This window comes from Cynocephalus volans, chromosome 14 (genome assembly GCF_027409185.1).
Source record: "Cynocephalus volans isolate mCynVol1 chromosome 14, mCynVol1.pri, whole genome shotgun sequence".
In the NCBI taxonomy this organism is placed as follows: domain Eukaryota; kingdom Metazoa; phylum Chordata; class Mammalia; order Dermoptera; family Cynocephalidae; genus Cynocephalus; species Cynocephalus volans.
Window position 1 is genome coordinate 36,592,492 of NC_084473.1, and position 20,699 is coordinate 36,613,190.

At 39.5% G+C, this 20,699-nt stretch overlaps 1 protein-coding gene and 1 pseudogene across 5 annotated transcripts in view; both read right to left on the bottom strand.

Annotated features, from left to right (window-relative positions):
- Positions 1-1,233: 1,233 nt before the first annotated feature.
- DHX57 (DExH-box helicase 57) overlaps positions 1,234-20,699 on the bottom strand; it is a 63,993-nt gene continuing 44,527 nt past the window's right edge. For 4 of the 5 annotated variants that reach the window (XM_063078565.1, XM_063078562.1, XM_063078564.1 and 1 more), the window contains 8 exons: positions 17,258-17,534; positions 14,360-14,455; positions 14,188-14,271; positions 10,996-11,130; positions 9,756-9,830; positions 8,499-8,633; positions 5,335-5,535; positions 1,234-3,245 (listed from right to left, as the gene is read on the bottom strand). In XM_063078565.1, coding sequence (XP_062934635.1) covers positions 3,102-3,245; positions 5,335-5,535; positions 8,499-8,633; positions 9,756-9,830; positions 10,996-11,130; positions 14,188-14,271; positions 14,360-14,455; positions 17,258-17,534 — 1,147 coding nt within the window. In that variant the 3' untranslated portion in view covers positions 1,234-3,101. Of the gene's footprint in view, positions 3,246-5,334; positions 5,536-7,530; positions 7,824-8,498; positions 8,634-9,755; positions 9,831-10,995; positions 11,131-14,187; positions 14,272-14,359; positions 14,456-17,257; positions 17,535-20,699 lie in introns of those variants that run through there. The other variant, XM_063078566.1, reaches the window with a different exon arrangement.
- On the bottom strand, positions 10,378-10,735 carry LOC134363202 (large ribosomal subunit protein eL30-like; annotated as a pseudogene).

Genomic DNA, 20,699 nt, shown 5'->3' on the forward strand with positions numbered 1-20,699 from the left:
TAGTCTGAAACTAGCACTGTAACAAATTGTGGTAGCTGTTTCTGTTGTTTCCATCTGGGGCACTCTGTACTGCAAGCACTCAAAATACTGGCTGACACAGATTTATGATCAAGATCTAATTTCTCAAAACAACAGCTAACCTTGTATTTATTAAGTGGCTGAGTATTTAAGCAAACTTTCCCCTAGGAAATAAGCCCTAGGAATTATGCTTAATTCCCATGTGATTTAGGAGGAAAAAGCCAGCATTTGCCTAGGTTGTTCAAGCATAATAATGGCAGTGTGAGCATATCCTGCTACCTCCAGGAATCCATTATTTATGTGGTGTGGGGAAAATATAGAAAAATGTCAGAGTCCCTCAGGGGTTCGGAGTCTTGCCAAACATTTGATGTAAATATGCACATGCGCCCAGGTGTTCCTTGGTTATTGTCTAATGAAATTGTGCATGTGTATGTGCACCCAGGTGTTCCTGGGCTGCCTGACTTGCACCCCGGGGAAGGGGAGGCCGCTACTGCTGCTGGAGGCCACCTTAGCTGCCATTGCCACATCTGTAAGCTGCTGCTGCTGCTAAGGAAGCTGAGGTCTGAGCCCACGTCATCTGCCAGTGGCTCCCGGGATCTTTCCCAATTACCTAGCTCATGGACCTACATGTGAGGGGTCTGGTGACCCAGCCTGGCATGTGAGGGGTCTGTGACCCAGTCTCCACAATGGGTTTGCAGGTTCTGTGGGCCCTAATCCTTAGCCCTAACCTAACCATACATGTGGCAACTGGGTGATACCCACAAGACATCTTCAGAGTGTAAAGCCTGAGCTCAACTAGGTCCAGCAATTAAGAGAACACAGCACAGAGAGGAGTCCCCACAGAGCCAGCCTAAGCTGCATCTGAAAATCACCCCCTGAGTCCTAATGCCTTACATTTGCTATACTTTAATTTTCCCTAACTTTTACCATATGCCTGCAGATCCACATGCTGTGCTTAGATATAGTATTTAAATTAAGCTGCTCAGATAATAGACTGGAAGGATAAAGATCAAGGTTCATTAACTGCCAGGGAGTTTGAGTTGTAATAATCAGCTATGGAACTCAAGGAAGAAGACAAAGCTAACACTTTGTCAGCCTATGACCATCAGAATGTTAGGCTAGTCTCATTTCCTGAGACTTTTCAATTAGACATAGGACAAAACAGCAGTGCAGACTCATTTCATAGCAAGTACTTTATTAATATTGTTTCCTAGCTAGATTCCAGTAAAAGAAAAACAAATGTTTTAAGAAACCATTTACCAAGCTCTCCATAAAATTACATTAAATGTTGACAATCTTGTTGGGGCTCAGAAATCCAGTTTCACCTTGACATATTATACCGTATTCTGATCTTTAATTGCAAATTAGAAATCTTATTTCATAATTTTAACATTGAGCTTACAAAGTTATTTTGGGGGTGGGGATTTTGTTATTTGGTGCCTTAAGGATTCCCAACCTTTTTCACATTCTGGCACATCTATAAAATAATAGTATTTGTGCATTTGTATGTGGCTGGAAGTGACCAGTCCAAAAACTGACTTCCCTGAGGGGAGCAATTTCTCAGCACTCTGGATGGAATGTTTTGTCGTTAAATACCTGCCAGTTGTATGCTCTGCTGCAAATGTGTTAAAAGCTGCGGGTCTGCTTGGGCAGATGGCTCTAGCTAGGGCAGCATAAGCTCCACTGTAGCACCAAGAGTCAAAACTGGGTTTGAAACAATTTTTTAGAGGGTAGTGCAATTTTCTTCTTCATTTCTTTTAAAGGTCTCAGCTTAATTAATTCTGCAATATGAACCTTGTTTCAACAGCAAGTCAGAACTTGGATTCTGTGGGTGCTGTGCTTATGTATATTTTTAATTTAAAGCGAAGACATGAATTGATGCCTTTTAAAAATACTGCTTAGAGTAAAGCTCTTCAAGTGTACCAAAGCTTAAACACACTTGATAATGATTATTTTGGACAGCCTAGGAGATTTCCTGAAAACTTAACTAAAATAATACCTTGAAAAATGAACACCCTTCACTGAGGTGTTTGAATTCTATCTACAGTATGAAACCTGTAGTGATTCTGTCCTGAGGCTAGACAAATAGGAGAATATTTTTTCCACTCAGCTCTTTGGGATTCCTCCTGGCCACACTGAAAAATGTCCAGGGAAACTGTAAATGTATTTATATTTTTTCGAAATGCTAGTGCCCCATTAACCTAAGTGGTAGTTGAAAACAAGCTATTTCATAGAGGACATTTTTATGGCTGTACATCTAATACTATTACGGCAACCTTTTCTACAAAAACCATGCCAATTTGCCCTCAGAATACCATAAAATTCTCCACTGGATAATGTGAAATATGGCCATTGGATGGGGGTGAGTTCATAAGAGAGAGTAAAGATTCCTAAATGGAGAACTTATAGAACAAACACACCCAGATTGTTGTGCTTTTAAGAACAGGAGTGTTACGGACAAGACCAGCTTGCATTTTCATACCAAAACAGAACTCATTAAATTTGTTTAAGCTGACCTTTAATGGGTACAAATAAAAATCCCTCACAAAGCAAGTTTACTCAGTAACCAACAGCCTACAATGAAATTATTTTTCTTGTTAACATGATTTTTTTTCCTGTTTTTCTTTTTTCCCTTCTCTGTTCTACTTCTCAGTTGAGCCTTTATGACCTAAAAAATATCAACAATGGGTATTTCTCCTCATGCCCCTGTCTTACCCCAGTAAAAAGCAAGAGAAAAGGATTATATAGATTAAAACAGAGTTGTATCAAACATTCACTTTTGTGTTTCAGGTGAATTTCATTCACTCAGAATAATCACAGAGAAAAAGGCAGGCAAGCTGTTTTAAACTGTCTCACCACTGACACTCCAAATTGTGCTGGGAGTGTCTGCAGCTCTGTTCAAAGTAATGTCTGGAAAAGGTCCCCCAGGGTATGTGGTGCCTCAGCGCTTGGTGCAGCTCGGCCTGAGCTACTTCTCCAGGGCCAGCCCAGCACAGGTCTGTGGTTCGAGGTAGAGCTGCTGCTGTTATTTCCCAGGTGAGCAGGAAGCAGGTGAGCAGCAAGCACTCTCCTAAAACAGGTCTTTATTGTGTGGTGACAAGTTTCACAATCATGCTGATGATCCGGGATCCTCGAGGACATGTACACAGATCTATGCTCGGGTTTTTTATTTTATCCTGGAGGAGCTGGTCAAGTTCACAACGAAGTTCCTTTACTAATTCGGCCACCTAAAATGAAAGCCACAGTATAAGCAATGCTTGGAGCAACAGGGGAGGATAAATTAGAGGGAAATATACCAATTATAATTATCATTATTTAGATTTATGTTATTAATTTTCACTCCATTGAAAGGAAAAAAAAAGAAACGTTTTCATTCTGTAGTACACTAAATGTGGTCCATTATATAAAAACTCTTCTACCACATCTCATTTAAAGAAAAGATTAAATCTGGAATTATGGCTCTTATGTAGGGCTCTCCATATTAAAGCTTGGTCACCTTTTACAATTTGCCTCAAGAGGAGAAGCAGGAATAAAAATGAAGAATTAAAAATGGTACAAATCAGGCAAACCAATAAACCTCTAGCTTTGGGATGCATTTTATGCCTTTATGGCATTTTGCTTATGCTGATGTGGTGGCACTGTAGATGTCTTTGTAACATCTGTTTTGCCCCTCCCCCACTGTGTGGCAACGTGTGCTTTGCACCCTGCTCTGACTCAAGCACATTCATGCTGTGGGCCTTGCCAGAGTGAAGGATCGAGTACTCCTGGCCTTCAAACCCAGGGCATCCCTTGGCCACAGGAATTGGTTTAGGAGAGGGGTTTTTTTTTGTTTGTTTGTTTTTTTAAATGACTGGTAAGGGGATCTTAACCCTTGGCTTGGTGTTGTCAGCACCACGTTCTCTGAAGTGAGCTAACCGGCCATCCCTATATAGGGATCCGAACCCGTGGCCTTGGTGTTATCAGCACCACACTCTCCCAAGTGAGCCATGGGCCGGCCCGGGAGGGGAGCTTTGATGGAGCTTTTAGGCAAGAAGGTTTCTGTGTCCCTTTCTGAACTGTGTGCTGCACAGATGTGAAACCAGGAGCTACTGCAGCCATCCTCCTACCGCAGGGTCAGCCAGGCTTCTGATGTCACCGAGCTGCTGAACCTAACCAACCTGCCTGGCCCTCTTGACCTGCTCTGTCCGATACAGCAGCTACTAGTCACGTGTGGTTTATCTAATAACCACATGAAATGTGGCCAGTTCACACTGAGAGGTGCTCTCAGCGTAAAATACACACAAGATATTGAAGACTTAGTATGAAAAGAGAATGTAAAATATCTCAATAATTTTTTATATTAATTACATGTTGAAGATGAAATATATTAAGATCAATTTCACCTATTTTCACTTTTTAAAATGTGGCTACTAGAACAATTAAAATTATCTATGTGGCTTATATCACATTTCTTTTGGACAGTGTTGCTTACAGTTAAATATGCCAATCAATTTTCTTTAATGTTTGAGTTGGTGTTTCTGCTTCTTACAATATAAGAATTCTAACAGATGCAAATGCTAAAAAGAATTTTTATTTCTTAAACATATACTCTCCTTGAAGTGTTTTTCACAGAGGTCCCATATAGTGAATAATCGAGACCTGAGAATAAAAGGAGAATTCAGACCCATTCTCTCTTTTTTTGGCAGCTAGCTGGTATGGGGAACCGAACCCTTGACCTTGGAGTTACAAGGCTACACTCTAACCAACGGAACTTCCAGCCAGCCCCATATCTTTTTTTTAAAGATGACCGGTAAAGGGATCTTAACACTTGACTTGGTGTTGTCAGCACCACTAAAGTGAGCTGACCGGCCATCCTATAGGGATCCGAACCCGTGGCCTTGGTGCTATCAGCACCGCACTCTCCCAAGTGAGCCACAGGTCAGCCCCCCCCCCCTTTTTTTAATGGTAGTGGTGGAATCAGGGTGATTTTTACTTACTTATTTTTGCTTATCTGTATTTTCTGATCTTTTCTTTGGTGAACATATATTATTTGTATAACAATAAGGAAGGTCCATCAGCCTCACCCTGTGGCTTCTGTCCTAAACCTTTGACACCAATCCCAACCCATCCTGGGCTTCCCCTCCCAGTAAGCTCCTGGAACTCTTACTAGGGCTCCACCCATGGCCTCACTTCTCTTTCTTATTGTCTCACTGTAAATCCGTCCTTCACTCTTAATTAGCTCTGTTGTCCCTTGTCCCTGAAGGAGTGCCCTATATTTCATAGTATCAAAGCCCCTCATGACCTAAGCCTCATACAACAGACCAATTATCCCTTTACCTGATGGGAAGCAGCTACAAAACGGATCCAACCATCATCCAAGGAGACAACGAACTCTCCCCTTTGAAGCTGCACGCTCACTTGGCCTCCGCCGAACAAGACCAGTGGGTACACAGACACCACGCTGCAGTCCCGGATGAATACCCGGCTAGTTTTGATCTTCTCGTGGTACAACAGGTAGGGGCTGTCAAAGTGTCTGACCTGAAACATGAAACCTTAGATGACAACAGTGATGTCACTGGCAACATAAGGGGAACCCCACCAGTCCTAGGGATTTAAATACCACCTGTTCCTTAATGACTCTCAATATTTTTCTCCAGCCTGGACCTTTCCCCTGAGCTCCAGACTTGCCTATGCAAAAACCTACTTGCCATCTCCACTTGGACATCTAATAGGCGTCTCAAACTTCCTGTGTTCAAAAGAATTCTTGATTCGCCCTCTTTGCCGTGTTCCCCATCTCAGTAAATGACACTCCCATTCACCCAGGTGCTCAAGCCCCAATTGCAGTCACGCTCAATTGCTCTTTTTCCCTCACTCCAACCGTATTGTCACTAAGTCCTGTGAGCTGTTTTCAGAACACATAATGAATTGACATGTTCTCCCCACTGCTACAGCTGCCACTAGCATACACCGTCACCACCTCATGGAGATGCTGCAATGGCCTCCGAAGTGCCGCCCTGCTTCTATTTTTGCACCTTCACAGTCTCTTTTCCACACAGCGGCCACAGTGATCTTTTCACAACAAATCCAATTATAGCTCAAAACTCTCCAGTGGTTTCCCGGAGATAAAATCTAAAATCCTCACCATGGCCTACAAGGTCCTAGACCCCCTGACCCCTGCCTGCCTGTCCCAGCACCTCTCCTCCCCGCTGTCACCCCTAATCATCCCACTCCACTTATACTGGCCGCCGCCTTACATTTCCTGAAACACACCAAATACGCTCCCACCTCGTGGTCGTTGCTCTTATTTCCTCCGCTGGCACGTTCTCTCCTCAGAGAGCTGCATGGCTCGCTCTTCACTTCATTTAGGATCTGCTCAGTTGTTTTCTCCTCACCTCAGAGAGTTCTTCCCTGACCACCCCATGTAAAAGGGTCCTTCCCCTCTCCTGCCACTCTCAATCTCTCTCCCCTGCTTTATTTTTCTTCACAGCATTTGTCACTAACCTGAGATTATTTGTTTACTTATTTCTTACCTGTCTTCCCCACTAGGATGTAAGCTCCTTGAGGGCAGAGACCTTGTCTGTCTGGCTCATCTGTTATCCGTCATGGCCTACAACAGTGCTAGTAGATATTGAATAGATGCATGAATGGTTTGGATTCTGTCATGGTAAACTCAAAAGAGCAGGCGTGGAGCTAACTCAGGTCTCTGGTTCCTGAGAACACAGACAGCTGAGAGGGCAGATGACCTCCTGGCCCTCAAACTGCTCTGAGCTTCAGGAGATCCTTTTCATGCTTACTGACACTTTCCTCAGTAGTTCCAGGGGGCTGACAAGCTCTAACATTTCAATCTCTCTCTTCCTCTGGTCTCCTTTCCTTTTTCTCCTCTGTCTCTCCTGAACGCTTTACTGAGCATGTACTTTCAGCCAGGCACCGTGCCAGACATTGAGACTGCAAAAATGAATAAAATTCAGTTCTTGTCTTCAGGGATTTCACAATCCCATGAGGGAGACATACCATTAACTAATGTGATAAGTGCCACAATAGACATATGCACGCTACATGATGGTGGAACAGCGGAAGTAAGGAGCAACTTGGAGGGAGAGGGACACCGAGGAAGTGACTTTTAAAGAAAGTGAGTTTTAATGGCAGCTACTTATCCATTTTTAATGAATAAGTAGGAGCTTGCTGGGGAATAAGAACGGCATTCCAGGCACAGAGAACAGCATGTTCCATGTCATGACACTGAGGGACACTGTTGGTAGTCTGGTATTGCTGGAGCACACAGAATGATGGGGGGTGGTTGTGGGGGACATATATAGAAAGGGGCCAGATGTGAAGAGTCGTGAGAATTTGTATTACGCTCCATACAAGAGGATTTAACCAAGAAATTGACACGGTCAAATGTATGTTCTGCAAAGATAATTTTAGCAGCAGTAGTATAGAATGTTGGAGAGAGAAAACACCACAAGTAATATTATTATAGTACTTCAGGCAAGAGATAGATGTTTGGGGCTTGGACTTAGGAAGTGGCAGTAGGGATAAGAGAAGTAGGCAAATCTTAGAGATGTCAAAAAGGTGGCATTGCTGGGACTTGGTAACCAATTGGATTGGATTAAGGAGAAAAGAAGCAGGAGTCCATGCGACGTCAGGGTTCCGATTTGGATGGTGTAATTTACCAAGACAGGGATCACAGAAAGAGATGAATGAACTGGGAGATAATGAGTTTGATTTTTCCGCTTTTGAGTTTGAGGTGACTAGAAGATGACATCTGGCTGATGTTTTCCAGAGGCGATGATGTGTCTTTGGTGGGTCCACGAAGAGTATGAACACTATAGTGAGAAAATAAGGATAAAGAACAGAACCACTATTTCAGGGCCAAGGAAGAGAAGCTAGTCAAGGAGATAGAGGAGCTGACTGGAGAGAGAGAAGTAAGTGACATTTACTTAAGTAAGAAGCCAAAAGAACATCAAAGATCATTTCAAGAGGAAGGCAGGTCACAATGACAAGTACCATTTGAGAGGCAAGTACAACTATGATGAGCCCGGCGGAAGCCCACAGGATTTGACAACTAGGAGGTTACTCGCAACCTTCGATGAGTTTAGCGGAGTGGTGAGGGCAGAAGCTTTACAGCAGCAGGCTGAGGAAGGACGAGAGCTACAGAAGCGGGATTGGCAAGAATAGGTCATTCATTCCCTTTTAAGGCATAGGTTCAGTGATGTAATTAGCACATGACTTCTGAAATCACCATTGCAAAGAAACAATTTTACAGCTGAAAGCAGGCTTGAGCATTTTTTATGTATCCAACAGAATTTTCCTGAAATGGAAATAGTCTTTCCAGAAATAGTCCAATTTCCAGTCTGTTTATGCTTATTCACCCTTCCCTAAGTCAGTGGTGCTGCTGGGGACAGCAACCGACAGAACAAGGTTTGGCTGAATTTAAGGGACTGTGTTTCTCGCCCCAGGACTTGCCATGTGTAAACATAGGTACCTACTACCACACTCACCTGATAGTTCACTGATGAAGGGTGAATGTGTACATAGCCATCATTCTTCGTAACAAACTTCAACTCAGCTGATTTGGGTTGCATTCTGACAGCTCCAGTACTGGTTTTCTGAAATTTCCCTTCTGGGATTTTTACCTAAACATATGTAGGAGAATGAAACTAGACCCGTACCTCTCACCATATACCAAAATCAACTCAAAGTGGGTTAATGAATTAAATATACATTCTGAAACAATAAAACTCCTTAAAGAAAACATAGGGGAAACACTCCAGGAAGTAAGAATGGGTACAGACTTCATGAATACAACCCCAAAAGCACAGGGAACCAAAGGAAAAATAAACAAATGGGATTATATCAAACTAAAAAGCTTCTGCACAGCATCATCTAAAGTTTCTTATACCACAGTTAGGTTTTGTTTCTACAATTTAAGTCTCCAAATGATTTTTCCCACATTCTTTTTTAAAAAATCTTTTAATTTTGAAATTACTGTAGATTCATAGGAAGTTACAAAATAGTACAGAGAGTTCTCTGTGTGCCCTTCACCTAGTTTCCTCCAATGGTAACATCTTACATAACTACAGTATAATATCAAAACCAGTAAATCTATATCCAAATGATTTTTAAAAGTAAATTTCAAATGGTTTGAAAAGCATGCACATGCTAAGCAGAAAATTAGTCATAAATTAATCAGCAGATGTCAACTGAACATGTAACAAAAAAGTTAAGGCCTTGGAAAATGATTCAGTACTCTGCCAAATTCAAATTCTTTCTAAGTTTGAAATGGTCCCTTATTAGGGCTGGATAATCAAAACTCAGGTAAATGTCCAAGAGCATACTCAGGTAGGGTTTCCAGAAGGCTGGCCACCCTGACTTGTGTGATTTGTTCTTATCTAATTTTAGGCCAGAGTAGAGGGCATAAGGGAAACTGTGGGAAAATCAAATTTCCATCTAATGTAGGTTAGGTACGTACAGATTGGCTGACAGAGTGACGTTTATGTCTATTTTAATTTCTGGAGTATGATAATATGTCAGGAGGATTTTAAAAGCACCTACTTTTATACAATAAATGTGTTCTTGAATGATATATTTATATAGATTTGGAGAATTAAAGGATTGGAAGTATATACTAAGTTTAACAGGCTCTCTGTGCGTGTGTGTGTATATCTCTAAGAGGACTAGTGTGCACATCCTAATTTATATCCCTTGGCTACAAATCAAACTAAAATGGGAGGACCACCTCCAGAATGTTTTGTTACCTGCACCACATTTGGATACAGAGCAGCACACAGCATTGCTGATATCAGCTTGGGGTTCTCTGCATTTGAGTTTGCCTATGAGAGAAATACAGCATTAATCTTACAGGTAATTTACCAAGTAATGTGGCTATTTCTGTCTGTGCCCTAGAATTTACCAGTATATTTCATTTGATCTCTACCCTAAACAAAGCAAAAAAAACCTAATTTCTAACTCTTCACTAGAAAAATTATTTCTAAGTAAAAAATAAATTTATTGGACCACAGTCACAAAGGACCTACGGCACAGTGACTCTTTCTAGATTTCTGCAAGCAGTTACAAAGCCAGTGTCCCTAAGGATCAGTGGAGAGAGAGATTATGGAGATGTTGAGAACCTCTGGAAAGTACTAATTGCACTAAGAACAGAAGGACATCAGGTTCATCTTGAAGAAGTACTCTTCTTATCATTATTTAAAAAACTGTCCTTGGTTAGAAAAAAGCTGGTCTGATTTGAGAAAACATTACTGGAGAGTTTATACTATCTCTTAAGAATTTATCAAGAACCAGTGTGAAATTTAAAAAAACAAAAACAATAGCAATGATGAACCGAAAAACCCTTCTGTTATTTTTTTAAATAAACTCTGGCACGTTTTATTAAAGAAAATCTTTGCATGGTTTACTTTTCACCAGTCTGTTCTGGCATGCTTCTAATGATATCAGAATCACCTGGATCAGTGGTAGACAGTGTTCATACTCTATAGTATTTCCCACACGTTGTGCCCAATTCAATATTATTGCCACTGTAGTGATGGACACCAGTTTTGACTAACATAATGCAGTACTCTATTTCAGAGTTCCTCAAAACTGAGCAGCTGTTGGCGAGGACGACCGCTTTCGCTTTGCCTTCTCAGATCATCTTTAGAGTCTACTTGTACCCCAGTACGTACTTGCTTTTCATAACGAGCTGGAGCCTAGAGTTGATCAACTCCAGAGACTTTTTCATATTCTTTGTGGCCTCCACCTTCCTGCCTTAGGTGCAGGATGGCCCCCAACCAAGAGCAGCCGCCAAGATGGCCAGGGAGTGAGACAGGCCCTTCTGTTCTTACAAGTGTTAGCTGACCCTTATTTGTAGAAAGAAGGAAATCAAGAATGCCACTGAACCCACTTCTCTAGGGCTTATGTGAAGCAGAATGTCTACAAGTGTTCTCGAGTTAGTATTTTATTCACGTGCTAACTAAAGAGAAATAAGAACACATTCTTTACCTCTTCTCCTGTGGCATCCAAGATACCATCTCCTCCTTGGGCCCTTTTCTCAATTTCCCTTGCTCTGAGTCCCTCCTTTACAAACCCTATATCCGATAACAGTTCAGTGAATTGTCGCTTGAGGCTGGCCATTTCCTGAAAGAAGTGGAAAAACCTTTGAGCAAGGGCATTGCCATGTCAGAGGTTAAGTGTCCAGTCTTACAATAACGAGTGACTATGAAAACGGATTACTTCCATGGATAGCAATGAGGCTCACACGGGCTCATCAGACAGGTGTGAAGATGGTCTTGACTAGTCATTTCCCAAAAGCCAGTGTTCACTTAAACAGGCAGACTGAGTAAAAGAGTTACACAGAAATCCAAAAATTTTAGAAAACCCAGGTATCATTTACTTAACTCTAGATTACATTTTTAAACTCTTCCATTAGATTTTAGGTAGATCTGATTTTCCTGGAAATTCTTAGGACAGCAAAAAATGTAGTTTATTTTGATTGGAACCCTAACTCAAAGTGGACTGTCTACTATCTAGTGTTTCCTACCTGCCCTTCTGCTCAAGTCCCCTCAATTCCTCACTCGTGCCTAGTGGTTAGTGCTCTCTATCAATGCAACTCTGCAGAATGTTCCCTTTCTCCTACCTTGTGGTCTTGCTGGCTCACATCTTTTCCTAGGAATAGGGACATTATTATTAGTTTTTGGATGCGGAGACATCATTAAGTGGTTTAGATTTAGACACTTCTTTTCGTAGCTGAGCACAAGCGTGAGAAAGAAAAGCACAAACCTCTTTCTCTTGTGGCTTCTGTTCAAATATAATCTGCATACTAGACAATAGGGAAGGAGATAATGACAGTTCAAGCAACACTACCTTGTCTGTTGATGACAACTTAAGTATTATCTTGGAATGTCTCAAGTATACATGGATCACATGGCAAAATATAACTAGGAGTTAAATATAGCAGAGTTTCTATTTCACAAGAAGGTTTTAATTGAGATCTTAATAAAAATAATCCCACAATCTAAGCTGGAGTTTAGTGAAAAGAGGAATTCTTGTTTGATGGGCCTCATAGATCACGGCAAAATATACATATACCCTGAAGAAAAAGAATAAATAAATTTAATAGGAAATATAATTTAAAAGAAATATCCTCCTTTTACACTTAATAATCTTAATGTCTTGAGAAAATATTTATTACTGCACCGTACATATGAATACCACTTTAGATCAGTAGTTCTCAACCCTGGCTGCATATTAGAATCATTTGGTGAACACCACCACCACCACCACCACCACCACCACAACAACAACAACAACAACAACAACAAACAGATGCCCAGCCCCCATACAACAACAACAACAACAACAAACAGATGCCCAGCCCCCATCCTTACACATCCAGATTTCATTGGCTGGGGGTGGGATCTGGGCATTTTTACTTATTTTTTTAAGCCTCCTCAGGTGAATCTAACATATAGTCAGGACTAAAAATTATTGCTTTTGAAGAATAAAGCTATAAATTTGTAGAATAAAGCTGTAGTCTTTGTCTTCTCAAAATATCTCACTGTAGCACAACTAAAGGAAGAAGAGAATGAAAGATACCGGGATGGTTTTGAGATCTCTTACTTCACCAAATTCACTCATTCATGCATTTATTCAGTGAAACTTTACTAAGTGCCACCTATGTGCTAAGTGCTGTTCTAGGCACTGGGATGCAGTGCTGAACAAAACAGGTAAGGTCTCTGCCCTGATGTAGCTTATGAAACAGAAATAAAAAGATGTCAGGTAGGGGTAAGTACTAAGAACATTATTAGTTTTGTGTTCTACTCCATGATATATCAATATTTAACATGAAAATAGAGTTCTTCCTCCTCCCAGCCCCCAAAATCTTTGATTAAAACAGATGCTTTGCAAAAATGTTGCTATGGTTTGAATGTTTGTCCCTTCCAAAGCTCATGCTGAAGCTTAACCCTTAATGTGGCAGTGTTGAGAGGTGGGGGCTTTTAGGAGGTGATTAGATTGTGAGGGTTCTGCCCTCATAAATGGATTAATCCATTCATGGATTAATGATTTAATGGATTAATGGGTTATGGGAGTGGAGCTCGTGGCTTTATAAAGAGAGGAAAGGAAATGCTAGCAAGTTCAGCACTCTTTCCATGTGACGCCCTGCACCACCTTGGGACTCTACAGAGTCCCACCAAGAAGATGTCCTTCACCATGTGTGCCCCCCTCAACCTTGAGCTCCCAGCCTCCAAAACTGTAAGAAATGAATTCTCTTTCTTTATCAATTATCCAGTTTCAGGTATTCTGTTATAAACAGCAGAAAACTGGCTAAGGTAGATGTGAACCATCATTATTTTGGCTTCTCATACTGCTTTGGAAGGGGGCCTAAAACACTGTCACAACAGAGGACAGAAGCCCTGTCTATGATCACAAAGAAGATGATAAACCTTTCTCTTTCTTGTATACTCATTACTGACACAGTAAGTTCTGAAAGACATAGAAAATGAAAAAGGAAAATCTTGTTCAGTACTGGTTCTTTGGTTCTGGGGACAGGGTAAGGGGATTAGGGATGGTCAGAGACCTCTTCGAGAATCTGATTAGAGCTATGGTGCCTCTCTCCAGAATAATGCACATATGCATAAGCATACAATTTTGCATACAATTTCAGGGGTTTATGGATCCAAATTAAGAATGCCTGGTGTGGGCCGATCCCGTGGTGCACTTGGGAGAGTGCAGTGCTGGGAGCGCAGCAACGCGGGTTCGGATCCTATATAGGAATGGCCGGTGCGCTCACTGGCTGAGCGCGGTGCGGATGATACCAAGCCAAAGGTTGCAATCCCCTTGCCGGTCACGAAAAAGACAAAAAAAAAAAAAAAAAAAAGAATGCCTGGTGTAATTATTGAGAAAACTGAATTCCACTAAGCAGTAATCTTTAGAGTACCTATATTCTATCCTATCCCCGTAAGTAAATACAAATTCACCAAGAAAGAGGAAAAAATAGGTCAATTGAAAGGTTCAGCACAGAAGGCCTGATCTCCTAGTTCAGCAGTCCATTTTACATAGTTGGTAAAGCCAAGCAAATTCCAGAAATAACATTTTAATGTCAAGACAGGACAAGCGAGATAAAGGTGCAACACCGTCTCATGAGCTACTATAGTAGAAAATGAAAGAAAACGAACTGCCACAGAAACAACTCACCTGAAGAACTCTTCCTGACAAGAAGTTTTGTCTGCAGTAATTATAACTTGAACGCGCACCTTCTTTTGTACTTAGCAGCCATCCCTAAATTTTGGAGAAAATCAAACTGAACTTACTCTGTCTTTAGTGCCAACTCTTGAAATAAACCCAAGCTGTTAGGTTACATACTTACCTTATATGCTCGTAGAAGAGCCAGATAATCACTGTTTGCAAATGCAAATTCTAGCTTTTTCTGGTTAGCTTCCTCTTTTTTATCCCAAGGAGACACCTAAATTTTGAAAATGGATTTGAAGGACACATTTTATCTGAGGCTTCAAATGGCACTTTCCTATTGCTGCAGCCAGGTGCCTGGGACAACCTTTGAGTGGAACAAAGCTTACTCAGTGGGTCCTCTGATTAAAGGCAATTATGGTGGTAACTGGCAAGCTAACAGTCTTATTTGTCCTATGAGTCTGCTTGCCCACCCCAAATAATCTCTTCTGGGTCTTTTAGATCCAAGTGGCAAGAGTCAACAAAGAGCCATTCATTCTAAAAGCTACATTTAAAATCTAAAATTCTGTTATCTCTGTGGTATCTTTATTTTACAGATACTTGTTCATCTTTTATACTTGAGCCTCCCCTGCTTCTATACCCATAACTAGTGGTTTCCTCCTACTTTTTATAATTTTTACAGGTCCTCCTTTTCCTGACACATTTGTAAAATTAGCAGAAAAGTTAATTTTCACTGTCCTCCATACTATTTCTTTAATCCAATGACGTAGTTGTGCTTTCTCAGGTTCTAAGGACACCAGCGTGAGCTGCAGTAGTTCCCATAGTAAACTAAACCAAGGTCCTAGCTGCAACACCACTGAAATCATTTAAAATCAGCAATAGTGCTTCTCTCTAATTTTTGTATATTTGAATAACTTTATAGCTAACACAATAGCAACCAAATTCTATTTTCTACTTGCAAGTAAAATTCCTTCCTTTTTAGGAAGGCCAGTGGGAAAAAGTTTACATTTGGGAGATTACTATTATGTTTACAGAGCCCAGCAAAGGACAAGTGCTCAGTTTTGGCTAAAGATGACATCAACATTTCTAATGAGTCTTTCTGTATTCCAATAAAAGAAACAGTCAGTGAAAGGTTTCTTTTCGATTTGCGAAACAGGCAATGGAGGTTCTGTTCACAATGTAGATACTGTCTGTGTGTCCCTGATCAAGTTATTTTACCTCTTCAGCTCCTTGGTTTTATCATTTGTTGTTAAATGAGGGAGCTGGACTAAGATCTTTTTTGCAATTCTATGCAGTGTAATATTAAAACTGAAGAAAATGATTACATCTATCTACTCTGCTATCTATACAAGATAAACCATGGTAAAAATAAAGGCAGACTGACGTTCCACCCAACGACAGCAGAATATCCACTCTCCTGAAGTGCACATGGAACACTCCCCAGGACACACCAAAGGCTTGACTGTAAAATGAAGCTCAATAAGTTTTAAAGGACTAAAATAATACAAAGTATGTTCTCTGACTATAAAGGACTGAAATTAGAAATCAATAACAGAAAAAGACATTGGGGAATTTAGAAACCAATAACAGAAAAAGACATTGGGGAACTCACAAATATGTGGAAATTAAACAATACATGCCTAAATAACAAATGGGTCACAGCAGAAACAAGGGAAATCAGAAAATATTTTGAGATGAATGAAAATGAAGATACAACATACCAAAACTTATGAGATGCAGCTAAAATAGTCCTTAGAAGATAACTGTAAAAGCCTATATTAAAAAGAAGAAAGATCTCAAAACAATAACCTAACCTTCTACCTTAAGACACTGGAAAAAGAAGAGCAAACTAAATCTATGGCAAGCAGAAGGAAAGAAATAATGAATTAAGAGCAGACATTAATAAAGTAGAAAGCAGAAAAATTGAGAAAAGTCAACAAAACAAAAAGTTTCTGAAAAGAACAATAAAATTTAACTAGATTAACTAAGAAAAAAAGAGAGAAAGCTCAAATTACTAGAATCAGAAAGTGGGGGGCTGGCCAGTTAGCTCACGTGGTTAGAGCGTGGTGCTGATAACACAGAGGTCAAAGGTTAGGATCACCTCATTGGCCGACCAGCCACCAAAAAAAGAAAAAAAGGAAAAAAGGAGGGGATGTTACTACCAACCTTATAGAAATAAAAAGGATTATAAAGGAATACTGTGAACAACTGTATGCTAATAAATTAGGTAAGTTTCATGAAAAAGACCAATTCCTAGAAAAACGCAAACAAATCTGACTCAAAAAGAAACATCTGAATAGACTCATACAACAAGTGAAGAGATTGAATTAGTATTAAAAAAAAAAACTACCCATAAAAACAAAACAAAACAAAAAACCCAACAAGCACAGGTGGCTTTACCCCTGAATTCTAGTAAAGAATTCATACTAATTCTTCACAAGCTCTTCCAAAAACAGAAGGAACACTTCTCAACTTATTCTATGTAGCCAGTCTTACCATGATACCAAAACAAAGACATCACAAGAAAACTACAGACCAATTACCTCTTATGGGTACATTGAAAAAATCCTCAACAAAATATTAGCAAAGGGTAATAGGGGAGTGACAGCTAAGGGGTTTCTTTATGAGGTAATGAAACACTCTAAAATTTACTGTGGTGATGGTTGCATCATACTAAAAACTATTGAATTGTACATTTTAAATGGGTGAACTGTATGGTATGTGAATTATATTTCAAAAAAGCTATTTAAGAAAGTGTTTCAGTGTATTTACTGCCTTTTAAAATCATGCAGGTGCACCTTTTGCTTGTTTGTACTTTCTGATTTTTCTATAATGAGCAAGTATAGCAGATACAATAGAAAGCACAGTTAGATTATTTTAAATGAATTAGATCTCTAATTTTTAATCTTTATTTGGGGCATGGATCTCCTTGAGGATCAAATGACATTTTGCCCTGAAAAATTCATATCCAATATAGTCACAAGCAAATTTTTAGAGGGCTCACACACCCTGAAGCCCCTGTGGTCCCCTTAAAGAGCTATGGCACAAACTCCAGTTGAGATGAATGCTGTTTACTTACAAAAGGAGACTTAAAGGCCAAACTGGCAGCAATGGTGAGAGCAGGATCCAAACAGCGGAAGATAGACCCAAACAGCATCAGTTTGCCGATTCTCACATCCACGGGCAGAGAGGCCAAGTGGTAGCCTAGAGGGGTCAATTTTTCATCTGGAGTTAATGCTCCCAAGTCTCGTAATCGTATTTTTGAGGCACGGAGAGAATCAGCGTGTGGAGGTTCAATGAGCCGAGAGAACACAGACTGGAGATTATGAGCACTGAACATATCTAAAATTTTAATTCTGAAAAAAGAAAACAAAATAACAATTAGTCAATTTTATTTCTGATGGGATAATACAGAGGAATAATTTCTTAAGTGAGAATAATTTACAATTTCCCAGATATATGCTTTTATAAACCACACAATGCTTGTTTAAGTAAAATTTTTAAAACCTGTCTTCTAGTTCTCCTAGTAGTAAACTACAGAAACACTTTTGGATTCTGAAACTTACTCATATTCAGAATAAAATTTTCTCTATAAACTTTCAAAATGCTTCTATGAACATTGAGTTCAATTTATGAAACAGAATTTTCACAATTCTTGTTATCATTTTGTCACTTGGCAAAAGATAAGTGTTGACAAGGATGTGAAAAATTTCAACCCTTGCACACTGTTGGTGGGAACGTAAAATAGTATAGCCACTGTGGAAAACAAAATGGAGGTTCCTGGAAAAACTAAAAATAGAGCTGTATGACCCAGCAATCCCATTTCTGGGTATACACCAAAAAGATTTGAAATCATGATCTCAAAAGAGATATTTGTACTCCCACATACATTACTGAATTATTAACAATAGCCAAGATGTGGAAACAACCTAAATGTCTGCTGAAAGATGAGTGGATAAAGAAAATTTGTATACACATTCTATGGAATATTATTCAGCCTTGAAAAAGAAGGAAATTCTGCAATATGCAACAATATGGATGAACCTTGAGGACATTATGCTAAGTGAAATAAGCCAGCCCCAGAAGGACAAATACTGCATGATTCCACTTATATGAGGTACAGAGGTTGCTAGGGGCTGTGGGCAAGGGGAAGTAGGGAGATGCTAATCAATGGGTATAAAGTTTCAGTTATGCAAGATGAACAAGTCCTAGAGCTCTCCTGTGCAACATTGTGCCTATAGTTAACAATACTGTGTTGTACACCTAAAAATTTAAGATAGATCGTATGTTAAATATTCTTACCACAATAAAAAACTGGAAATGATTGGCTTAGTTATAATTGCTACATAATTAAAGGTATTTATGAAAGATATTCAAGTGATTTACATTCTCTTCTCACATCTGAAATTGCAGTCATTGTTTATAAAATTAATCTGCATGTGTCCTGCTTGTGACAACTCTTGAAAAACTAATTTTAATTAAAAAACAAAAACCAAAAAATGAAAAAGGCGATATTACAACTGATTCATCTGAAATACAAGGAATCATTTGAGACTACTATAAACAACTATACACCAACAAATTTGAAAATCTGGAGGAAATGGATAAATTTCTGGACACACACAAGCTCCCAAAACTGAACCATGAAGACGTAGAAAATTTGAACAGACCAATAACAATAAAGGAGATTGAAGCTGTTATCAGAAGGCTCCCAACAAAGAAAAGCCCAGGACCAGATGGATTCACAGCAGAATTTTACCAAACATTCAAAGAGGAATTGACAGCGATTCTTTACAAACTATTCCAAAAGATTGAAACAGACGCAAATCTCCCAAACTCATTCTATGAAGCAAACATCATCCTGATACCAAAACCAGGTAAAGATATAACCAAAAAAGAAAACTACAGGCCGATATCCTTGATGAATATAGATGCAAAAATCCTCACTAAAATACTAGCAAACAGAATACAGCAACACATACGAAAAATTATTCACCACGATCAAGTGGGATTCATCCCAGGGATGCAAGGTTGGTTCAACATACGCAAATCAATAAATGTGATACACCATATTAATAAAGTCAAACACAAGGACCATATGATCATCTCTATAGATGCTGAAAAAGCATTTGATAAAGTTCAGCACTCATTCATGACTATAAGTTAGGGATAGAGGGAAAGTATCTCAACATAATTAAAGCCATATATGACAGACCCACTGCCGATATCATCCTGAATGGGGAAAAGCTGAAAGCTTTTCCTTTAAGAACACGAACTAGACAAGGATGCCCACTCTCACCACTCCTATTCAACATAGTGTTGGAAGTACTAGCCAGAGCAATCAGAGAAGAGAAGGAAATAAAGGGCATCCAGATTGGAAAAGATGAAGTCAAACTGTCCCTGTTTGGAGATGACATGATCCTATATATCGAACAGCCTAAAACCTCTACATAAAAACTCTTGGAATTGATAAATGATTTCAGCACAGTAGCAGGATACAAAATCAACACACAAAAATCAGTAGCATTTCTTTTCTCCAATGGTGAACATGCAGAACGAGAAATCAAGAACGCCTGCTCATTTACAATAGCCACCAAAAAAATAAAATACTTAGGAACTGAGTTAACCAAGGAGGTGAAAAATCTCTATAATGAGAACTACAAACCACTGCTGAGAAAAATTAGAGAGGATACAAGAAGATGGAAAGATATCCCATGCTCTTGGATTGGAAGAATCAACATAGTGAAAATGTCCATACTACCCAAAGTGACCTACAGATTCAATGCAATCCCCATCAAAATTCCAGACATTTTTCTCAGAAATGGAAAGAACTATCCAGACATTTATATGGAATAATAAAAGACCACGTGTAGCCAAAGCAATGCTGAGCAAAAAAAATAAAGCTGGAGGCATAACACTATCCGACTTTAAGCTATACTACAAAGCTATAGTAACCAAAACAGTATGGTACTGGCATAAAAACAGACACACTGATCAATGGAATAGAATAGAGAATCCAGAAATCAACCCACACACTTACTGCCATCTGATCTTTGACAAAGGGACCAAGCCTATTCACTGGGAAGGGACTGCCTCTTCAGCAAATGGTGCTGGGATAACTGGATATCCATATGCAGGAGAATGAAACTAGACCCATACCTCTCACCATATACTAAAATCAACTCAAAATGGATTAAGGATTTAAATATACACCCTGAAACAATAAAACTTCTTAAAGAAAACATAGGAGAAACACTTCACGAAATAGGACTGGACACAGACTTCATGAATATGACCCCAAAAGTACGGGCAACCAAAGGAAAAACAAACAAACGGGATTATATCAAACTAAAAAGCTTCTGCACAGCAAAAGAAACAATTAACAGAGTTAAGAGACAACCAACAGAGTGGGAGAAAATATTTGCAAAATATACATCTGACAAAGGATTAATATCCAGAATATATAAGGAACTCAAACAACTTTACAAGAAGAAAACAAGCAACCCAATTAAAAAATGGGC